At 38.7% G+C, this 22,857-nt stretch overlaps 1 protein-coding gene across 3 annotated transcripts in view; it reads right to left on the bottom strand.

Annotated features, from left to right (window-relative positions):
- Window positions 1-19,110, bottom strand: part of CCDC50 (coiled-coil domain containing 50) — a 62,956-nt gene extending 43,846 nt beyond the window's left edge. Inside the window, exon 1 of one of the 3 annotated variants that reach the window (XM_054479928.2) lies at window positions 18,448-19,110. In XM_054479928.2, coding sequence (XP_054335903.1) covers window positions 18,448-18,496 — 49 coding nt within the window. In that variant the 5' untranslated portion in view covers window positions 18,497-19,110. The remainder of the gene's footprint in view (window positions 1-18,447) is intronic. The other 2 variants (XM_054479926.2, XM_054479927.2) reach the window with 2 other exon arrangements.
- Window positions 19,111-22,857: the final 3,747 nt, after the last annotated feature.

Raw genomic sequence — 22,857 nt, 5'->3', positions numbered from 1 at the left:
TTACACAGATGATGGTGGGGGAATCTCTATGTTCCATCTGCCCAAAGCACCCATCCACCCCTCTACCATCTAGAAAATTCACAATCAACCTACAAGACCCCCATTCAAATGTCACCTATGTAGCTGACACACAAACATGCAGCAGACTCATCTATCATTTTCTTTCAGTGCTTTCATAGCATGTAGTTTACAGGATAGAACTGTAGCACTAATAATATTATTAAAAATTTTTACTCATGTTTCCCCAGCATATATTCTAGATCCTGAAAGGCAAGAAAAATATTACGGATCATTTTATCTCCAACATTTATTCCAGTGCCCAGGATAGTGATTTTCAAATAAATGTTTGTGAAAAAGACGGATCCTAAGAACAATGACAACTAGTGCACAGCACATAACACGAAATGTTGGATTTTTCCACCCACATCCATCCAGCATATTTATTCATCCACATCCTCCAGCTTATCTGAAACAAGGCTATGGAGCTACATGTCTATCAATACTACCTCTAACAACAGTAAATTCCTTCACCCGGAATTTCAGATTTATTACAATGAAAGGATATGTTGCCTAACAGGATCCTAGAATACCTAGAAAAGTGATATACACAGGCAGGTGGTCAATTCTTGGTTTCTCTGGGCCATAATTAAACAGATCACTCAACTTACAAAGAAATGATGGCTGAGATTTGTAATAATATGCCCAAGATCACATAGTTAAATGAGTGGCACTGTTAAGATTAGAGCTCAGAATCAAGAAAAATGTGTGTATACATACGGATGTATTTGTTCAGCTAAACAACGCAATGGGGTGCTTAGGATTTATGTGGCATTTAAAGCAGAGAAAGCAGTATGTGCTGAGGTGCTAGCAGGAATTTGCACAGTCTGGAGCTAGTCTCCTGAATTACTGGTTTGAGAAAACTGCCCCACATCCTTAGACCTCCCCTTGTAGTTGCAAACTGCCAAATCATCCCAAGAATTACAAAATGTTAATAAATTAAGTATAAGGTGAATGGAAAAACACAACTCAAGGTTGATATCCAAAAAAGAAGAAGAAAGGAGAAAAACCTTCAGAAATTCTAGTAACAGAAAGACATTTTCGGGGTTAATTATCCTGCAATAAACATTACAGATAGAAAGCTGCCTTGTTCACAAAAAGTTTTACAAACACCAGAATAGTATAATTCAGGATCCTCTGCAAACTTCCTACAAATATCTGACCTGCTAAAGTCACCTTCTTGGTTAGAGCACCAAACTGTCAAAAGTATCAAGAATCTGTAATCCTATTTCCAATAATAATGGTCCTAAATGGCAGACTGGGCTTCCTAGTTTCCTCAAATACTTATAAATTTCAGTCACTGTTCATTAAAAGATGCTGATCTATCACTTTATTAAAATTATAGATACACTAGCAGAAAGGGTTTTAACAGTTGTCAAATTCAGCCTTATCTTGTTCAAGCAATCATCTGGACTCCTTTTAAATGTTTCAGCCACTGGAAACTCCCTTTATGTTAAAACACAGCCCATTTTTCCGATAACCAGAGGTAAAGCTGTCTTCAAAAGGACAAAATCTGCCAACCTATAGTGATTATCCACTGGTACTAGTTCCAGCCTCAAAGCACTCACATTCTCCAGAGTGTATGTAGGTGTTTTGTAGAAACAACTGACATTCTGAGGTCTGTTATTTTTATACACCCTATGGATAACCATCCATGTAGCATATCATATGGGTTAATGCACAGGTTAAGTCCCAAATGTACTCTCCATGTTACAGGCAGAGTCTAGGGCTGATCTTATGCCTCCCTATAGGATACCCTGACTATAATTGAAATACTTGACTTTTCAATTTAAATTTAGAAGGTACCGGAAAGAATAAACATCAAAATTCTAACATTAACAATATACTATGGGATTACAATGTAGCTTATCTTCCTTTAAACACTTCTATATTTTCCAATTCATCTTCCATGAAGGAGAATCTGATAACCCTTTTCAAAATATTTCATAATAAAGACAGATACGTGTTTTTATTCTAATATAAGCATCTAAACAGTGAAGCAAGAAATATTTACAAGGAAGAAAATCAGTTGTAGTAGCAATTTTATTGATTTATTTTATAATGCTCCTTTGAATATTAACAAAAGTAAAGCCCACATATGGTCCCAATTTTGTCGACAATCTTCCTGAACACCAATGTAAGAAGAGAAATATGAAAAGTTGTTCAGTTTTCATTATCAGAATGGAGAAATTATACCAGCTCTTTACTGCAAAGAAATGTTTTATTAGTATCAACTGTACAAGTAAATTCAGTTATCATGTGGCAACTTAAAATAGGGAGCACTAAATTATATAATAGCATCATCAACAGTTTTACAAGAAGGGTAATAAGCATAAGTTTTAAATGTGTGCCAACAACACATGCACACTTCAACAAACACACTGCAAAGAATCATTCTGAAAAGTAAAACTACTGATTCAATCCCAACATTTCATTCTCACGCAATTTATCAAAGTATGTTCCTGAGTTTTTTTTTTCTAATCCCCTAAATTCAAAGTTAAATGAAAACTCCAGTAACCTAAACCACTTGTTTGGCAAGTAGATATGTTATGGTTAACCGCAGATACACCAGATTGCAGGCAAGCGGGTTTTGAAAATGCTGAGATGATATAAGTCCTCACATCAGAAGTACTACTTTAATATCATAGACCATCTACATCATTATCAGCGACCACAGAGTAAAGTGGGTAACTTATTGGGAAAGAGAAAATGGCTGAGTCAGAATTTCCATCTGACATGACAAATGATCTGGAGTGAGACGAAGAGTGAAAAAGTAGGGAAAAGGTAGCAAGGTAGAAACAGAGCAGTCTTTACTCATACCGGTTAAACTGTCGAACACGGATAAAACTTTCCATATAAGGTTTATCTGATTCAGCTACCATAAATGATTTTTAAAATGCCCGCAAACATGGACAACCTCACAAGCTTCCTGTGTTAAAAGCCAACAACTGTATGGATTGGTTCTTTGAATCCAAAACCTCTTTTTGGTGGGAGTAACAAAACAGAAGCTACCCAAGAAAAGTTAAGACTCAGACCTTGTCTATTCTTAGAAGATGCTGACGCACGTATTAACAGAAAGCACTCAAGTTAAGCTTCCTTTCTTCTCAAGAAACATCCCATAACCTCAAAATGAGCTCAATCAGGACATCATTTATTCTGAGTGCCCATCAAATTGATTCCTGGGCTTTGTCTTTCTATTCCCGTCAAGAAGTCACTAAGGTTCTCTTCAAAACCCCAAGTGATGTGCATTCCTCATAGTCTAATGCTCAATGGAACATATATTAGAACTGGCATCCAGCCGGGCACGGTGTCTCACGCCTGTAAATCCCAGCACTTTGGGATGCCGAGGTGGGCAGAATGCCTGAGCTCCTGAGTTTGAGACCAGCCTGGGCAACACAGTGAAATCTCATCTCCACAAAAATACAAAAAATTAGCCAGGTGTGGTGGTATGCGCCTGTAGTCCCAGCTACTTAGGAGGCTGAGGCAGGAGAATCGCCTGAACCCGGGAGGCAGAGGTTGCAGTGAGCTGAGATCGTGCCACTGCAATCCAGCCTGGATGACAGAGCGAGACTCCGTCTCCAAAACAAACAAAAAGAAACGACGTCCTTAAGCTGAACCAAAATCAATATGTTCTATCGATCCAACATCGTTCTATCCTTTAGTGTCACAAGTAATTGTTTCACACTATATATGGTAGCTGCCAATCATAAGTAACTGTTACATATAATATAAATTTAATTTTAAAAATTCAGATCTCCTCAGTTTCATTAATCATATTCCTAGTGCTAAATAGCCATATGGGGCTGGTGGCTACTATTCTGGACAGTACAGAATACAGAACGTTTGCATCATCACAGTTGTTCTATTAGACAGGACTGCTCTAGATGATAATCACAAGTGACAGTATGACAGAACTAATTTAGACACCTGGACCACTCAGTGAACCTGAATTAGAGACCTCATAGCATTTAAAACCATTTTAACCTTCTGCATGTGCACGTGTGCTTGCAAACACACTGTATAATTCGCTTTGCCATTTCAGACAACCAAGGGTCTTGAGTATATTACTGGTCTTGTGTCAGCCACTGATTTATCTTCAAAGTGCTCGCATATTTACATTTCTCCTATGCTGCTTCTTCCTCAGGCCTAATGTGATAGTTTTGCTAACCTCAGTAGGGTGAAAGGTTAAAGAGTTATCCTACATTTATCTAGCAACCACTGTGCAGATATAGCCACAGACAAAAAGTGAACAAATTTCTGATTAGAAAGTAAAGTGAACCAGGTATTCAACATAGTTAGAGGAGTTCAATTCGTGAAATACAACTGGTACTGAATAAACCCACCAAATCTCTAATACTTTACCAAGCACTTACTGAAGTACCCTGGATTCTGATTAACAAATGTGAACATTTATGAATTTCAACTGGCCCTGAAAGTCACAACTGAAGAAACATTCTCCTAGATTTCTTGTCTCCCATACCTTCTTTAAAAAACAACTGCATTTTACATGGTTGCTTTACTTTAGAACAATTCAGGAATATATGAACTTAGCAACTAATTACTCTTAAAATCATAAAGATGAGTAAAAAGGAAGCACTTCTGCTGTTTTTAAATTGTTCAGTTTACTTTTTAAATGGGTTTATAGAACTTCGTAATTAAACATAAAGAGGTAACTTAAAATTATACTTAGAGAAAGATGGAACTCTTACACAGTAGCTTCTGCAGTACACTGCACAGAACACTGGCTCTTTGAGATATTCAGTGAATATTTACTGCACGAGGAAGCAGCATGGCGTAACCAAGAGAACTCTTACTTTGATTCCAATCCTAGCTCCATCACTCACCAGCTAAATAATCTTAAACTAACATCACTTCTGTTTACGCCCCTGTAATATGAGAGAAATAATAGCCATCATAAGTACAGTCATCCCTGGGTATACATGAGGGGGATTGGTTCCAGCACCCCCACAGACACCAAAATTGGTGCATACTCACTTCCTGCAGTTGGCCCTGTGGAACTCAGGTATATGAAAAGTCCCTCAGTATATACAGGCCTTGCATCCTGCCAAGTGCTGTATTTCTGATCTACACTTGATTGAAAAAAAAAATCCATGTATAAAGGGACCCACACAGTTCAAACCCATATTGTTCAAGGGTCAACTGTACTTGAGCACTGCAGGATATTTTAAAGGTACCTATCAATGATTCTCATGGAGGTAGTCGGACATTCTATGAAAAAAACAGGCCACTGATAGTCATAAGGCATCCTCAAAAGGGTAAATACCATTATGTAAGCAGTAGTAGACAATTTTTTCAAAACAGTTTTTCACAAAGCATATCCAGATAGTAAGAATTCATTTTATTTTTATTCCATGTATCCCTAAAGAAACTCCAACCTTCTGTTGTTTCACTACTTGAATGGCACTTTTCCTGGCACTTACACAAGCCCTCAAATGGTTTGGCAGCCAGTACTCTGTTTGCCTTAGCCTAGAAAGAAAAGCCACCCATCTCCTTAAACCTCTGTAGGATAAACCCAGCCATGCCCATTAAAACCCAAAGATCACTTCCAGCCCAACTTAAGTACAAGTTTACACCAGGGGAAGAAAAACCATTTTGGTTTATCGGCTTCATATGACAAAAGAGCTTCCTTAAGCACCAGCTACTGCAAGTTCTATTTATCCTTTGAGTCAGATATTTCCATTTTCAAATTCTCTTTTGCAACTAGATACTTTAGCACTTTCTTTCCTAGTAGGATTAGTAAATTCATTTCAACTTTAAACGACTGAGAGCAATATTCAAAATTCCCCAACAACTTTACTTTAGATAGAGTCATGGGATAAACAGCATGGTAAAATAATCTCTTAAAATCTTGCTCTCATAAAGCAAACTGCAATACTAACAATTCCATTCTGACAACCATTTGTCACAACTCTACACACATTTCTAGAAATCTTGGATTACGGAAATCAAAAGGTAGGAACAGAAAACAAATGTGTAAATCTCTAAATTTCTGCAATTCCACTGTTAGGCCACCACATGCTCAGTAGCTGGTCATGTTCACTGACTAAAAATGTGTTTGTCTAAAAGATATCTTGAGATCATGGGTACATTCCTAGAATCAAATCAGTTTTATACAATCTAGGAGGATACTTCCACAGAAGATCAGGAGCTATATCTGCCTAATTTTAATAAAAGTAAGCTTACATAAAAATAATATTTCTTCCCCTAGAAACAGTCTATACAGAATAAGGTGACCCCACAGTAGACTTGAGGAAGCCAGCCAGTGTTTCAAAGTACGTCCAGAAAATTCCCACACAAGTAACAGGGAGTTACACATAGATTTTAAGAAGTGATTCTGTCAACCACTTTAGCTCTCCATGCGGTTTCACAAGAGTGGGGTAACTTTTTTTTCAGAAAGAAATTTATATTCACCTTATTGGTACTTAAGTTACATGTGAACTCTTGATAGTTCTCTATTTCCAAAAAAGGCTGAAAACAGCTAGCGCTCTGAGAAGACAAAAGCAAAAACTTAAGGTGCCAGTCATACTGAGAGACTCCAGAGAGAAGGATGCTAAGACTTCAATAATATACAAATAGAGTATACAGAGCAACAACCTGGATCTGTTTTGAATTTTTTTAAGTGTTTCAGTATTTATGAGTATCTTGAGGACAGATCAGTACTCAAATATTGCTTACTTCCAGGCTGAAAGACCTTGGGCAAGTATTTAATTTCTTTGAAACGCAGGTTCCTCATCTGTAAAGTAACGATAAATGTTGTGAGGACTAAATTAGATAAGGTATGTGAAGGGCCAAAGAAAGCATCTGCTACTCACTAAGCAGCAGCTCAATAAATAGAGCCTATTATTGGCCTCATTAAAGTTAATAAATTATTATAATTAGTTATTTTCTATTAGGTATTACTTCTAGTGAGGTCCCACTAAGTCACTGATTAACATAGATCTAGTCACTTCTCTAGTACAGAATCTGTGCTGCAATTTACAGTGAGTACTTGCTCTTAGGAATCTGCAGAAATGATCCCAGTGCAGGCTAAGCTGGGAGGCTTGAGGCCAGGAGTTCAAGATCAGCCTGGGCAATAGAGTGAGACCCTCACTCTACCAAAAAAAAAAAAAAATTAATTAGCTGGGCCTGTAGTCCTAGCTACTCAGGAGGCTGAGGCAGAAGGATCACTTGAGCCCAGGAGCTTGAGGCCACAGGGAGCTATGACTGCACCACTGCACGCCAGCCTGGACAACAGAGTGAAAACCTGTCTCTAGAAGAAAAAGAAATAGAATCCTAAGCAATGTTTCCTGGCAAGGAATAACAAGATAATCAATAGTTTACTGCACATCTAAAGCTCTTTCTAACCTCATATGTCCACCTGAGGGAAAATATGTTTCCTATACACATTGTAGGCCTGAGTTAAGGGGAAATCAGAATGTCTAAAATGTTTAATAAGCTCTGCCACTCCAAACTTTTTCAGCTGAATGTCCAAGATTAGAAAGTAAAGTAGAATTCTATGTGAAAATTACGTAATTATAGTTTACTGAAACAGAAGAATCATCAAATTATCACCATCAAGAAGGGTATGAAGGAAAACTGTTGAGTAGAAGTGTAGCCAGCCAAAATCTAACCAACATATTAACATGCAGATTAAAACTTTTTGGCATAGCTAAAACTAAATGTAGTTTCCTAACTCTGTATTTTGAGTTGCTGTAGTAAAAGCTTTCTGCTACATCTCCATGACACTTTCGCATCTGAAATGTAATAAATATAGACTTACTTGCCCAATTTACAGAAATATAAGGACTTTATGATAGTATATAAGGCGCAAGCAAATTATAGTACGAAGAGCCCTCTTAATTCCAGATAGCTGTCAGAATTTTAGTCTTGGCTGTGTCAGCAGCTCGTCAAGTGAATGAACTTTGACAAGTCACTTTCCAAATCAGAGCCTCATGTCCTGACCTGTGAGGAGACAGATTAAATTACCTCTTAAGAATCTATCCAACTTAAAAATAAGGTAGAATGAAATGTAGTTGATTTGGTGTAAGTGATAGACATTTGTCTCTTGGATACAAGTATTATACATCATGTAAAAACGTAATAACTGAAGCCTATTCATCTAGGGTAATTGCCATGCTAACTTTCACCTACACCAAATATTGCTTTCTTTATTGCTGCTGTTGATTTCACTATTTCTAGCATCCAAGATAACAACAATCTGCTTACATCCAACTGTATAGTATCTTTAACCACAAGTACATTTTAACCTTTTGTTCAACCTGCTGCCTTTTAAAAAGGTGAGCTTTTCCTGTTTCAACTAATAGTTCTCACAGAGCCTTCAGTATCAGAGTAAAAGGAGATCATGTTATCAGTCACTAACCGTCCAGTGAATACAAATGTGGACTGCAACATTTACTAAAAGGTTTTCTTGGGACCAGATGATCAGAGTACAGCCTGGGAAAGTCAACACTTTGCATATTCAGAAGGCTTCTTGAAGATCACCAAATTTTTTATGTTCATCTGAAACGTGTTCTAAATGCCCTAGATTTCTCTATGATTGCTACTGAAAATGGCTTCAGTACAACCTACAGTTTGCTTGGTTATCATGTAATACCCTCTGCAGAGGAAATGAAAGGAAATCAGGGGCAGCCTGTATCTAGGAACAGGAAGACAAGATTCTGTCCAAATCCTTTTCTGCTATAAAGGAATCACTTGCCTCACCTGTTTTATATAGAGTCAAAATTATTTAGATGGTTTAGACAATTTTATATCATAACTCCCTTGAAGGATACATTTTTCGTAGCACTGCATATTTTTAACCAGTGTTAACTTCTAATACACCATATGAACCTGAAAGAGACCATTCTAAAATAAGTACAAATTGAACATATCATCCCCAAAGCAAAAAGGCTTCAGCTCATTCTTTTGCTCATGCTCTCTCCTCTTTTCAGTATAAACCACAAGTTTGCAATCTGCACATTCATTGTTTCCAACCCAAAACTTTCAGATTCTTCACAACTGTCTCCCCTTATATCAAGAATTTTAAAAATACAGGCTATGTTTGACTTGTTTAAACTGTGTAAGAGCCTTCCCCCCTTTATCTAAAAATAAATTTAAAAGAGAAAATAGCACACATAAAAATTCTGATGGAACCCAATACTATCTAAGAAACTAACTGAATACTCTAGTAACAGCAAGAAAATGACAATGTCACTTTACTGGAACGTGTACAAAAATTACCAGCATCTTATATAACTAAAATTAATCCTTAAACAAGTAAGACTGTTGCCTCCAAAGGAGACCACTCTGACTTCAGGTGTTGTCAATCACAACACCAATCAACTTCCTATAGAAATTTGAGAGCTGGAACAACTCATACAACAAAAAGTAAAAGTAAAATGATCTTTCAAAGATTAGCTCTATGGAGCTTCAATGGGGAAACTATAAAAAGAAGGAATGATTTGTGGATCCACCAAAGACCAATTTGAAATAATGAGGTCTGACCAGAGAATGCTGGGAAAACAACAGAAGCAAACATGTCAACTTACAATCCAACAATCACTGACAGAATTGAAAATATTTTCTAGGAAAAGCCAGAAAGTGATCTATAAATGCAGACATTAAGAGTGAATAGCCCTTTCCAAAAGAGCTACTGGCCCAGATATTAAGGCAAACTCAAGATGTACAGATGGGAAGAACGCGGACCATTAAGTGAGCCCCTATCTTTCTCTTTCTTCTACGTCAGGACTCCCATCTAGACAGAGTCTTTCACAGTATTTGTCAACTCTTATATTAGATATTTACACAGACCTTCATAATATAAAAGAAAAACCTAATATTTTCAAATTATTTGGTGGGAAGATGCTACTCAAAAATTAGTGAATATAATACTTAAAGTCAATCATGGACTCCTCCATAGTCAATAAACAAAACAGAATTTGTTGCTGATGGGGAAGCGGGGAAGAGGGAAAGATATCCTTATAAGTCATTCATAGTTTTACTATATGCAGTTAAAACTCCTAAAGTTAATGGAAAATGACTAAGCCTTTATGACTCACTGGAAAAACAAAAGCCAAAAAAGTCCAGGGGAGACTCCCCTGGTATTTGGTCACTGAGGAGCTGTATCAGGACTGGAAACGCTCATCAGGCAAGACGAAAAATTTGTGATAAATTAGCCTAGGTACCTCTGATACAAGTTTCTAAAAAGATGAAATGATACTTCATTCACACAAATATCTGTAATAAGTTTTAAACAGGGCCAATAATATAAGCTAAAAAAAAAAACATAAGCAAACATTTTAAGGTGGTTAAATCTGTTGGATACTCATGAACTTCTGAAAGCCCCACAGACCCTTACTCAGAGCTGGCATATGGGATACTCTTACTTTACATAAGATTTCTACCTACATTTGATTTTGAAAGTCCCCAGAAATTTACCGGAGTGTAATTTTTTTTCTTCTTAAAAAAAGAGGCTGGGCGCAGTGGCTAATGCTTGTAATCCCAGCACTTTGGGAGGCCAAGATGGGCGGATCACGAGGTCAGGAGTTTGAGACCAGCCTGGCCAACACAGTGAAACCCTGTCTCTACTAAAAATACAAAAATTAGCTGTGCGTAGTGGCGGGCAACTATAATCCCAGCTACTCGGGAGGCTGAGGCAGGAGAATCGCTCAAGCCTGGGCAACAGAGCTAGACACCATCTTAAAAAAAAAAAAAAAAGAGAAAGAAAAATGATTTAAGTCTGTACTTTTTAAAGTCACTTCAAAAATTAAATAGGCTGTCATAAGAGTTCAATCAACAATAATTCCCAAGGGCATCATTATATTAAAGCAAAGTTATGATAAACAGTGTTTATACCGATAACTGAACTGTCCAAAAAAGGTTAAATAACAAAGTTTTTTGAAAGTTTCATTGAAAATGGCTCCAAAACAAATCTTTTTTTTTTCTGTCTAGTATCAGGTCGCGAAAAATATGAGCTTTGCCAATCACATGGTCTCTGCTACAACTACTCATCTCTGCTTCTATAGTATGTAAGCAGACAAAGACAATATGTAAATGAATGAGTATGGCTACGTTCCAATAAAACTTTACTTACAGACACTGAAATTCGAATTGCATATAATTTTCACATCACAAAACATTATTTTTTTGAATCATTAAAAAAGTAAAACCCATCCTGAGCTACCTTGCTATACAAAACAAGTGGCAGTAGTTTGCAGGTCCCTGCAACAGATTTCAATTACTAGAGAGGATTACTGCTCATTCTTTATCAGACAAATGAGCTGTCACTGCAAAAACTTAAGAAATTAAGAGAAGATCCCTATCTTGGGGTGGCCACAGTATACTCATTCTGTATTTTCCGAATGGAATTGCATAAGTCTGAGTACATAGTCTGTATATAAAAACTACAGATTCCTGAAACCATCTCTAAGAGATCTAGCTAATATCAAGTAGGGCTAGGAAGGTGTTTAGATCCCCATATCATTCTGATATTGAACTAAGGTTTTTAAAAGCATGGACATGGGCAAACTGTATCTAGTAAGAACTGTATCCAGAATATGTAAAGAACCTCCAAATTCAATAATAAGAAAATAGTCTATTTTAAAATGAGCTAAAATTTAAAACAAACACTTCAACAAACAATATAAGAATAGAAAATCAGCACAACAAAAAAGGCACAACATCATGAGTCATTAGGGAAATACAAATTAAATCCACAATAAGATATCATGACACACTTGTTAAAATGGTTAAACTTAAAAAAATTAAACGGGCCCTGAAAATATCAAATGCCAGCAAGGATGCAGAACTGGAGCTCACATACATTGCTGGTGGGAATGCAAAATGGTACAGCCATTTTGAAAAACAGTTTGGCAATTTTAACATGCACTCGCCGTATAACCCAGAAAGTCCATTCAAGGGAAACAAAAACTTACGTTCAAATACACACACACATTTAAAAAAAAAAAAAAAAAAAAAAACCAAAAAACTTGTATACAAATGTTTAGAGTGACTTTACTGACACCCACCAAAACTGAAAACTCATATGTTCTTCAATTAGTGAATGGATAAACAGTATGTTTGAGGAGACTCAAAAAACTACTTACTACATGATCTTATTTATATAACATGTTTGACAAGGCAAAACTACAAGGGCAGAAAACAAATCAGTGGCTGGTGGGGGCATGAAACGGGGGTTGAGAAGTTTGGGGGGTTAGGAACAGTTCTGTATCTTGATTGTTGCGGTGGTTCCAAGACTACACATTTGTCAAAACTCAGAACTACACACTAAAAAAGAAGGAATTTTTATTGTATGTAAATTATTCGCTGAACTTGACTAAAACGACAAAGAAAAAGGAAAGAACCACTGATAAATAAACAAGACCGGTAATACACTGGTTCTGGTTTATTAGAAAGTCTTCACTGCTTTGTTTTTTTTCCTTTTTCTCAATGTAGGCTAAAAACTATCCTATGCACACACACTTAATGTATGTGTGTACGCTTTTTTAACAAAATGATGACAGAAGGAAATAATGATTGTTTTGTGCTTAACAGTCCTTTTAAAAGTAATATCTGAGAACTCTTGTGCTGGTTTTTAAATTCAAACACCTGGAACATTCTAGATTCAAACATCTAAGTAATCCCCAAAGTCCTTCTAAATATAAAAACTAATTATCCTTTGTAGGTCTTATCTAAGATCTAGGTTATCCTAATTTTACATTTTTGAAGCACAGGACACCTTTAAACGAGTCACCAGTTAAAAACATTAATCCAATGGCACTTCCAGTGGCTACCTCTGAAACAGCAAATATAGTTGTTTTAATGTTTGTTTTCTCCTCTATGGATCAAAGCGATTCATTTCTAAATATGCTTCTGTACCTTGGAGAACTGGGATTTCAAGCAGCATTTACTTAAGTTTAGTGGTCTCCATAACTGTTTTCTTTATGAATGAAAATCACATGAGGAAAAATTCATTTATCTCAATAAAAACTGTTATGTCCCTAACAAGGGCTGAGGAAAGACCATGGCCTATGACTTTATTTCTCCAATACGTTTAATTTTAGAGTTTCTACCTTCAAATATTAGCCTCTTTAGAATGAACATACCAGAGAAGACACGCATTTTTGCAAGATTTTTCAGGTAGAAAAAACAGCGAGGCAAGAGTGTGACTTCCTATAGTTCACTCAGTAATTCATTTGCTGAATCAAAAATAAAAATTGTAAAAAATTTTAATTAAACCTATGTTAACTCAGCATCCATATGATACATTACCCTTAAAATAACTATCCTCAGAAAAAGCTTTATTATTTTCATTCTACTGTCTTAAACATATGGCATATCACATAAATGAAACACATCAGAAATGAATCTTATGCATCTACAGAACAATTTAAAAGAAAGAAGGGGAAGAGATGGAAGGAGGAAAAGGAAAAGAGAAGGTAGGTAAAAAGAAATGGAGGGTAGAATAAGCTGTGTAAGCAACTACTCACAATTCTAAACTTTTCTAATTCTAGGCCCCAATGTGCCAATTCCTAGCTACTTAGCCTCGGTGGTTTAACACAACTCACTTGCCCTCCCTGACCCTCGGAATTTCAAGTAGAAAATAAGGAAGTTGGCCTACAACAGTGGTTTTTAGTGCTTTCTACTCTGAAATCTCTTTTTAAAGTACCAATTAACTATGGTTTCCCACGTGTGAGTCGTCCGTTAAGTACCTGTTCGTTTAAAAATATATATATTTTACAAATTAACAGTTACATCCATTTGAAAATTCCCTTGTTCATTCAAAAAAGTATTCCAAGTCTACATATGGCAATACACTATTTTCTTCCCTTTTGTGAAAGCCATTTTTGGTGCACATATGAATTCAGAGAGTTCTTTCAACAACTCCATGCATTCTATACCACAGCAAAGATCATGTTCATGTACCACGGAAAATTTTTTTTTATTGTGGAAATACCCTCAACACAACATGCGGCACACAGCAGATATGCAAATTATCTAAGATTCCTTCCTGCTCCCAAATTGAGTGATATTGCTTGTACTTAGAACAAAAAGTTAAACCTATTACTACTCAAGTAAAAATCAAAAACACAAAATAGCATTTAGAAAATTTTACTAAAATTCTATTCTTAATGATTATCTCCAAAGTCAGAAGAGAAAGCAACAAATTACTTTCTTTAATTTTTCTATGTAATACATATCTATGTTGAATGAATTCTATTTACAAGACACACCTATAAAAAAATTAGAAAAAAATTCCAAGTTTTTATCAATTTAATGCTGGTATAAATAAGTGATACACACGGTTTAAAAGGTATTATCTCTGCCTTTTAAAAGCTTATACTCTGAAAAAGAATACAAAATTATTATGCCAGAGATAAGATTCCTAAACCAACAGAGAATAATAATGTATTCATTCATTCACTCATTCATTTATTCACACATGCAAATATTTACTGAATAGTTGCTGACTACATAAAAGACATTCATCCAAATGAGGGTAAAGCAATATAACTAAGACATAAACCTCCTAGCTCAAAGAGATCCAGCCAGGGTCTCATTAAAAAGCAACAACCAAAACAAAAACTGTTATGGAATTTTGAAAAACAGGGAAAGTGGGTTTGTCGTGTAGCCAGATATATGCACATCTCATGGACACCGCCATCTGTTTAGATGCCTAGTGTGCATGTGATAAGCTCTAAATTTCTTAGACTACGGGATTAACTGATTGTACCAGACATAATTTTATATCTTTCCCCCTTGAAGGTCTGGATGTATGCCATTAACTTAATTTACCACATTATGCCACTGGAGTGTCCTGAACCTAAAATAAATCAGTGCTTTCTAGGTATGTTTCCTTTTACAGACATTTCTAAAAATGTATTAAATTGTATCTTTCACTAAAGAAAAAGGATTTGCTCCCAGAATAGCTAGCTACCTGTACTTCAAGAAGTAAGTCACTCCTAGGTAAACTGATTTCAGATGTTAAGCACACATATGCACACCAATACACACAGAGTTCACCAACTTTGAGACAGTGGAACTTTCCACCTAAAGAATATAAGAATTGAACATAAAAAACGAGACTGAGAGAACTGCTCTAAGGAAAGAAAAATAAAGATTAACACTTGGAGAAAATAGGAGAGGTTGAAAGCATGCACTGCATGGCTAAAAGCGGTAAAGCTCTAATGCTTAAGAAATTGCAAAGAAGTTGATGAAACGCCAAAATGTCTAGAAAGGCCTCGATCAACATCTTGGTTAGAGAGGGCTAAATGGCAAAATTACAGCAAGTGGACAATTCATTTACCGATACGGAACTTGGAGAGCAAAAGGAAGTAGGGAGTCTTGATTGCTGGTTCAGAAAAGAAAAATTCAATGAAGAAGCTAAAACTGACCCCCTGAAAAATATAAGTTTGTCAACTGATTAAAAGTGTTTTTTAGAAAAATATGCTTTCAGCTCTGAACTCTAAGAAACTTTCAGAATATTGTTGAAACATGCCTGTTCCTTTCCCTAACATTCACAAACTGCATTCTGCATTTCAGTTATAGACCTACTGAAGTTTAAAATGGCTGGAAATTATTTCAAATCTAGAACCTGAAATGTTTCAGAAGAAATAAGAGTATTATTCCTGAATATTGGCAACAGTGTTTTCCATTACAAAAAGTACACAGATGTTCCAAACACACTTTTAACCAGAAAAAAAAGACGTGTTGACACTTAGTTGACTTGATTCTTTTCACCTACATATGAACTCAATCATTTCCCTTTGTCTCCCAGTTTAAGAGATTTACCAAGGTATAAATACTACCATAGGTGTATGTGTGTGTGTTTTTTCAAAAGGTCTGTCCAAATGATGAATATTTTTGACTTCCTTAAAAACTAAGTAAGCAAGCATTAGATTTCAACCTAGGAAAGAAGATTTTTAAATATCCCCTTACCCTAATGTCAGCTGCTACCCACGACCTCTATTGAAATGTTCACGACGAAAGGTCACAGGGTGCCCCATCCCCTCCTAAACAGCAATGGAAAACGGCACACACTCACTGCACTATTCTTCTTAATCTCTATTGGAATCTACCCCATGATACCGAGTTGAATATAAATTGTAACTGCATATATACCTACCAAAAGTTTACATTAAAAAGTAGAGGAGACAGATACAGGGATTTTTTTGAATGGGGTTTAAAAATCTGCATCAGAATATTAATTACTACTACTAGCCCTTCTCAAATAAAGCTGGAGTTTCAGTATTACCACAGTCTCAATGTTTGCGCATGTTTTACCCTATCAGGGGCACCAGCTTCATTCTCTTTAATTAGGATAAAGACACTGTTAGGGAGTAACTGGGCCATAATTAAGAGTTATATTAGGGAAGGATACACTTTATTAGACTTGAATACTTCTCAGATCAAAAACTTCACCACCATTAGTAGGACATTCCTAGTATAATACATCATTTCCTTTGATGATCTTGGAACCAGAAAAGTCAGATGTTTACAAAGACAGTGATGATCTCAATTCCTGACCACCTTCAAAATTAATAAATATTTAATCCTAACTTAATGAAAGAGCCACAGTGAATTTCCTTACCAATTTACCAGATTACATAAGAGATCGCCAAACACCGTATTATGCAAAATGAAGGCTAATTTAAATGTATTAGACTCTAGAGTGTGGAAATGGAAAAATCTTGCATTTTTATATGGAAGGTGTTTGTGGAACTCCTTGAGAAATAATATGTTAGAATACATCATTCATGTCTTCGTACGAAATCAGAAGACCTAAGGGTAATATAAATGTATATGAAGAGTTTTATGTTTTTTCCAGGTCACTCACATGAATAGGGGACTGGATAAAATCATAGCACCATATGATTAATACTATACATACCAGGTTTTGTTTGAACTCCAATTCTCATTCTACTCACCATGCACTACACACTGCACAAGGATCACTCTGTCTCTAGAGCCAAACCCAACATATACGCACACAAAAAACCCTCATATCCAAAAGTGAAGGATAACCAGACAATCTCTAAGATAAGAACTCTCAAAAGTATTGATCCGCCTTTCCTATCACTCAGCCTCCTTAGTCTTGACAGCAGAGTGAAAACTGTTTTCTACAGGTGAAAGCCCTAAGTCTTCATCAAAGCCATACCAGGGACAGAAAGGTAGCAGTATTAACGCTAAAATCTCACGCCTAAGCTTTAATACCCTTCTGGAACAGTAAGATAGAACTAGGCCCATCAGAAATTCTACATAAAATCAGTGACCACCAGTCACTAGTCTCCTAGTGCTTGAAACTCTGAGAAAGCAATCAAGCAGTCCCTAATTTTCCTGAGATTTTTGGGCTGGCCTGAGCACACACAAGACCAACTGAGTCAAATTAAGTTGGCAATAAAACAAGCGGTTCCAAGAAAGCCAAAACTATTTTCAATCCCACATCTCCAAGACACCTCAGGCTACAGCATTCAGTCGAAACAAATGACATTCACAACAAAAGCCGATTTTGCAAGCCCTTGGAACTTAGGGGTCTGCATCTGCACTCCGGAACGTCTGTGCTTCCTAGGACCAAAGAACAAACAAAGATAACTCAAGGCATAAGGCGATCCAGCACCTAAGATCTCAGTAAAAAACGCTAGGTCCTGAGGTAGCTAGTGGAAAAACAGAGAAGGGAAGTCAAAAGGCTACTTGCTGTCAGCTAAAGCCAGGTCAGTACTAATCTCTACTTTCCTGGACACTGGTATAAAAAGCAATGACAAGGTCATCAGTCCCCTGTTCCCCTCGCTCACTATTGTGTGTGTGTGTGTGTGTGTGTTGTTTTGTTTGTAAGAAAATGCTTATAGTAGCTTCCCGCCCGCGCAGAACACAGCCAAGACTAAACTTTTAAACCTTGAGAAAGGTGGGAAAGGCAGTCAGCCAGCCAGACGCCGGCCTAGGAAAAGTAGGGAGAGAAGGAGGGAAAGAGTCATGTTTCAAAACAAAGGCTCCACACGGAACTGAACGTCAACCCCTCTCCACTTCCCAGCCTTCAAGCCAGCCAGGCTGGGCCTCGATTTTTAAGAAGCGTAGTCAGTCAGATTTACCCGGCTCTCAGCATTCACTGAGGCTTTGCGATGCACGAGAACACGGGCACAGCCACTCGCTGGGGGGGGTGCTAGCCCCCAACCCCACCACCACCCCCTTGAGGAAAAACAGGCTCGGAACGTCGGTGACTTGCCCAAGGTCCCACACTAGAACCTGAACTCAATTCCTTTCACGTCCAGGCAAGGCCAGCGCAGGGCGGGCACCGGGCGAGGGCCGCGGGAGCCGAAACGGCAACGCCCCTGACCTGAGACAACCTCGGGCTGGGAGAGGGGAGGGTCCCGCGCGCCCTGCCTCCGGGGCCCTTACCTTCTTTGACTCCAGGCAGCTTAGACTGGTCGATGCTGACTTCAGCCATACTGGGCCAGGGTCCCGGCTGCCCCTTTAACGCGGGCTTCCCGGTCACCGCCGGCGCCGAGCGGGGCCCCGAGCGCAGCAGCAGCGCCGGACGCGGCGCAAAGTCCGGCCGGCAGGGCTCGCGGGCCGGAGAACGGAGCGGGTCGGGCGGGCAGGGGCTGGTGACCAAAGCAGCGGGAGACGGTCCCCGACGCACCAGGCTGGCGGCCCAGCTGCCCCGCCGCGGCCACCTGCTTCGCGTCCCCGGCCCCAATCGATACCAAATATCCGGAGCCCGGAAATGGACCGGGGCCGTCCAGTACGGAGGGAGAGAGGAGACAGAAAGGCCGGCGGGCCGGCTGGGGGAGGGGGAGCTGCAGGTCTGTAACCGCAATCGCGAGTGGCTGGCGAGCGAAGATCAGCGCCCGCTGCCGCCTCACTGTTGTCTCCTTTGTGCTCAGTGACGCGCCGCCTGAGGCTGGGGCCCCGCTGTGCTCCCGCCCCCGGGCCCTGCCCCCCTCCTACGGGAGGGTCGCGTCTTTAGGTGGGGGCTTTGTATCCTAAAGGCCTCATAAAAAAGGCCACACGGGTCACCTAAAACATAATCGTTCCCCTGAGCGGTGTAGTCAGCATTCTGTGGTCGGGTTCGCAGGATGTTTACTGCATGCTTGCCTCCGTCTCATGCACTCTTTTTGCACCCGGAATTAGAGGAGAGATGGTAGATGGCCATAAAAACCCCGAATACAACGTACAGAATGAAGAGCAGCTGATAAAATTCCGGGCCAGTTTGGAGTAGAGTGTGTACACAATCAGCTGGGAGAACTGAGTCATTCATTCATCAAAATCGCATGAATGTGTCTACCAAGTGTGATGTTAGGTACTGTGGGTGATAACGAGGCGTCAGACTTATCTCTGTTATAGCGCTGCACACATTGGACTGTAATTGTGACATTTCTATCTCTCTAAAATAGACAACCTCTCCTGTTTCATCTCCTGGCAACAGAATGCATCCTCCTTTTGGGAAACTGGCTCTTTCCCCACTCCTCAGAGGTGAGCTTCTCTCCCAAACATGTGCCATGTCTGAACCTCGAGACTACCACATCACTCTTCCCCCTTCCTCCACCGACATGGGTTCATCAAAGTGTGGCTGGGTGACCAAGACAGGTCAAACAGAATACTTTCCTGGGTACATAAAGAGTTATATATTCTGTTTCTTGTGGAAAACATCTGCCTCTAGGAGATGATGAGGCCAAACTGAAGACAGAAGCAAAGAGAAGAGAAAGGGAGATGAAGAGGGCATGTTCTGATGTTACCACAGTAGCAAAGCAGGATATCCCCAGAGCAGCTGGCATTTCGGCAACTCCTAGATTCTGGGATCTACAACCCGCAAACTCTCAACTTATCCTCAGTTTTGCTTAAGCTAGTAATAGTTGATTTTCTGTCACTCACAGCTCAGAGTCCCAGTATGAGAGGCCACGTAGGGGAGGTTTTATTTGAACTTGACGTTGAAAAGTAGGTGGATTTTAGGCTAGCAAAAATTTAGAAGACTTTCAAGGCCAGAGGGTAGCAAAGTATAGCCCACAGGCCAAATCTACCCCACTGAATTTGAATGACTGTTTTTTATATGTTCAAATAATTACATTTTAAATTACTACATAAATAGGACACAATATTTTCAACCTTGCCTCTTTAGCCTCAAAGTCTAAAATATGCTTTACAGAAAAAGTTTACCCACCCCAGTGCTAGGCAAAGATAACACTCAGCAAGTTAAATGTGGGAATAAGAAGGAAGTGGCATTAGAAAGGTAGATTTATGGGGATTTTTTAATTGTCCTGTAATCTAGTAATTTTTTTTTAACTTCCTGTGGTCTAGAGAATATTTATAATAGCAGTATTTTCTGTTTCCCTCCTCAAATCTGTTGTTTCTACTTCTCTACCAAGCCGTGCCCTTGGATGCCTACAGATAAATCACTAGGCCCCCTTGACCTGTGGCTTCCTGTTGTGATTGACCAATGGGAAGCACTGGCAGAAAATCAAAAGAAGGGAGGAGAGAACTATCAGAGTATTCTTCTTTCCTTTAACCCAAAATTTTGGCCACAGTCCTGTCCCTCTATGACTACAAGGCCTGTCCAGAGGCCTCTTTTGCATGGCTTCAGCTCTCATGGGTCTCTAATAAAACAATTTGTTTCCAGTGTCCCTTCAGGCCCAGAGTGTAATGGTTTCCCCTAGTTCCTTTTGGCTCACTGCAACTACTGCCTCCCAGGTTTCAGTGATTCTCGTGCCTCAGCCTCCCGAGTAGCTGGGATTACAGGTGTGCACCACAACGCCTGGCTAATTTTTTGTATTTTTAGTAGAGACAGGGTTTTGGCATGTTGGCCAGGCTGGTCTGGAACTCCTGGCCTCAAGTGATCTGCCCACCTCGGCCTCCCAAAGTGCTGGGATTACAGGCATGAGCCGCCATGCCCGGCCTCCCCTAGTTCTCTTAACCCAGTTAATACCTCCGTAAATAGTCTCTTCATTACGTTTTTTTCAGTAAAATCACTTTCAGTGCACCTCCCGTTTCCTACCTAGACTGTGACTGTTACAGTAAGATATGCCAAAAGTAAGATATGCTTAAAAATATGATGCGCTTACAGTAAGATATGCATAAAAATATCCACATTTCTGGCCTAGAGAAAAAATGGAAACATATATAATAGCCACAACTATTGTTTAGAGAATTAGCTGCTTTCAGCAGAAAAAGTAATGAAAACCAGGAGCCCTTTTCAGGTACTAGAGCAGATGACCTGGAAATCCACCCCATAGTTGGGCTTTCCTTCTCCTACTCCACACCTGTTCTGTATAGGTCCCCAAGCTGAGCAAACAATTAGAGCTCAGCATTACAGAGTAGGCAACTTCTAGGAAAGGACTGACAGTAACACGGGGAAGAGCTAGTATCTTTTGAGTATTTATAGGGAATGAACATATGGTGAATTTCTGTAACAAGTTTACATCTTTTGGTGTCCTGAAATGTCCATTTTGCAATAAAAAAGAAAGCATAAGGCTTCTCAGGATGGATACAGATCCCTAATTTGGGGCAGATGCCAAACAAGTAATTCAGCATCAAATCACAACTTGAATGCCATAGTGAGAAATAAGGATTTTATTTATAAGGCAATATGGAGGCATCAATTGATTTTTTTCGAGGTGGATATTACATGATACATTTTCTACTTTTATAAAGTGAATTTGGTAACAATAAAATGCTTGGATTGGAGTAGGGAGACTTTGGTCATAAGAAATGAAAACTCCAGTTTGAAAACTATCAAATTCCACAAAGGCAACCCCCAGTTAGAGCTTACCTTACTAGAAGGTAAGCTCTGTGAGGTCAGGGGTTTATCTGTTTGATTCCCTAATATCCGTGTATCTAGAATAGTGCTTGGCACATAATAGGCACTCAATAAATATTTGTTGCATAAATAAATAAATATAGTTATCCAATTTTATTATCAGTAAGAATCACAAATTAAAAGTAAGTTAAAAAAACAATATAGGCAAATGAATAAATTACACTGGACCTTGGCAAAACAGGAAAGGGGATCCACAGAACTATACTTCTGGAAAGAATTGTCTGTCTCCTTGGCCCCCAGTGCTTCCTAGCTTGTCAGCATAATACACCTAAGAGAACAGTTCCAAAAACGAGGATGCAATTAGAACTGTTATTCACTTTCACCAAGAAGACTGTATTCATTTTCTAAGGTTGCCATAACAAAATACCACAGACTGAATGGCTGAAATAACAGAAATTATTATATATGTTTTTCACAGTTCTGGAGGCTAGAAATCCAAGAGCAAGGTGTCAGAACATTTGGTTTCTTCTGAAATCCCTCTTTTCAGTTTGCAGATTGGATTAGGGCTAACCCAAATGTCTTCCTTAAAGACCCTGTCTGCAGTGCAGTCCCTCTGAATTACTGGAGGCTAGGGCTTCAACATGTGAATCTTAGGGAGAGATAATTCAGCCCATAATAGAGACTATTAGGGCAATAATCCAACCATACTGTTTAGGCCTCTTTACTCCAGGCCTTGAAGCATTTTTGTCTGGACTCTCATAACATATGTAAGTTCCCCAACCCTATTCATGCTCTCAACTTTCCTCAGTTGCTCAAGTCCCCTCACCCTGCCCTATGGAATTCATAATCAGTTACTCACAAAATTCCCCATATCTCCTTTGTAACTATTCCCTTTCCCTTCTTTTCCTACTGGAACTCAGGTGTCACCTGGGGACATTGCTCTTCCAAGAGCCCTCTAAATTAGCGGCTGTTTCTTCTAACATACCCTAGACCCCACTGGACCTGGAGGTGCCATGGTTGTTTTTATCTTATTGCCTTTTTTAGAACATATGTCT

This window comes from Pongo pygmaeus, chromosome 2 (genome assembly GCF_028885625.2).
Source record: "Pongo pygmaeus isolate AG05252 chromosome 2, NHGRI_mPonPyg2-v2.0_pri, whole genome shotgun sequence".
Taxonomy (NCBI): Eukaryota; Metazoa; Chordata; class Mammalia; order Primates; family Hominidae; genus Pongo; species Pongo pygmaeus.
This window is presented reverse-complemented; position numbering and strand designations above follow the sequence as displayed.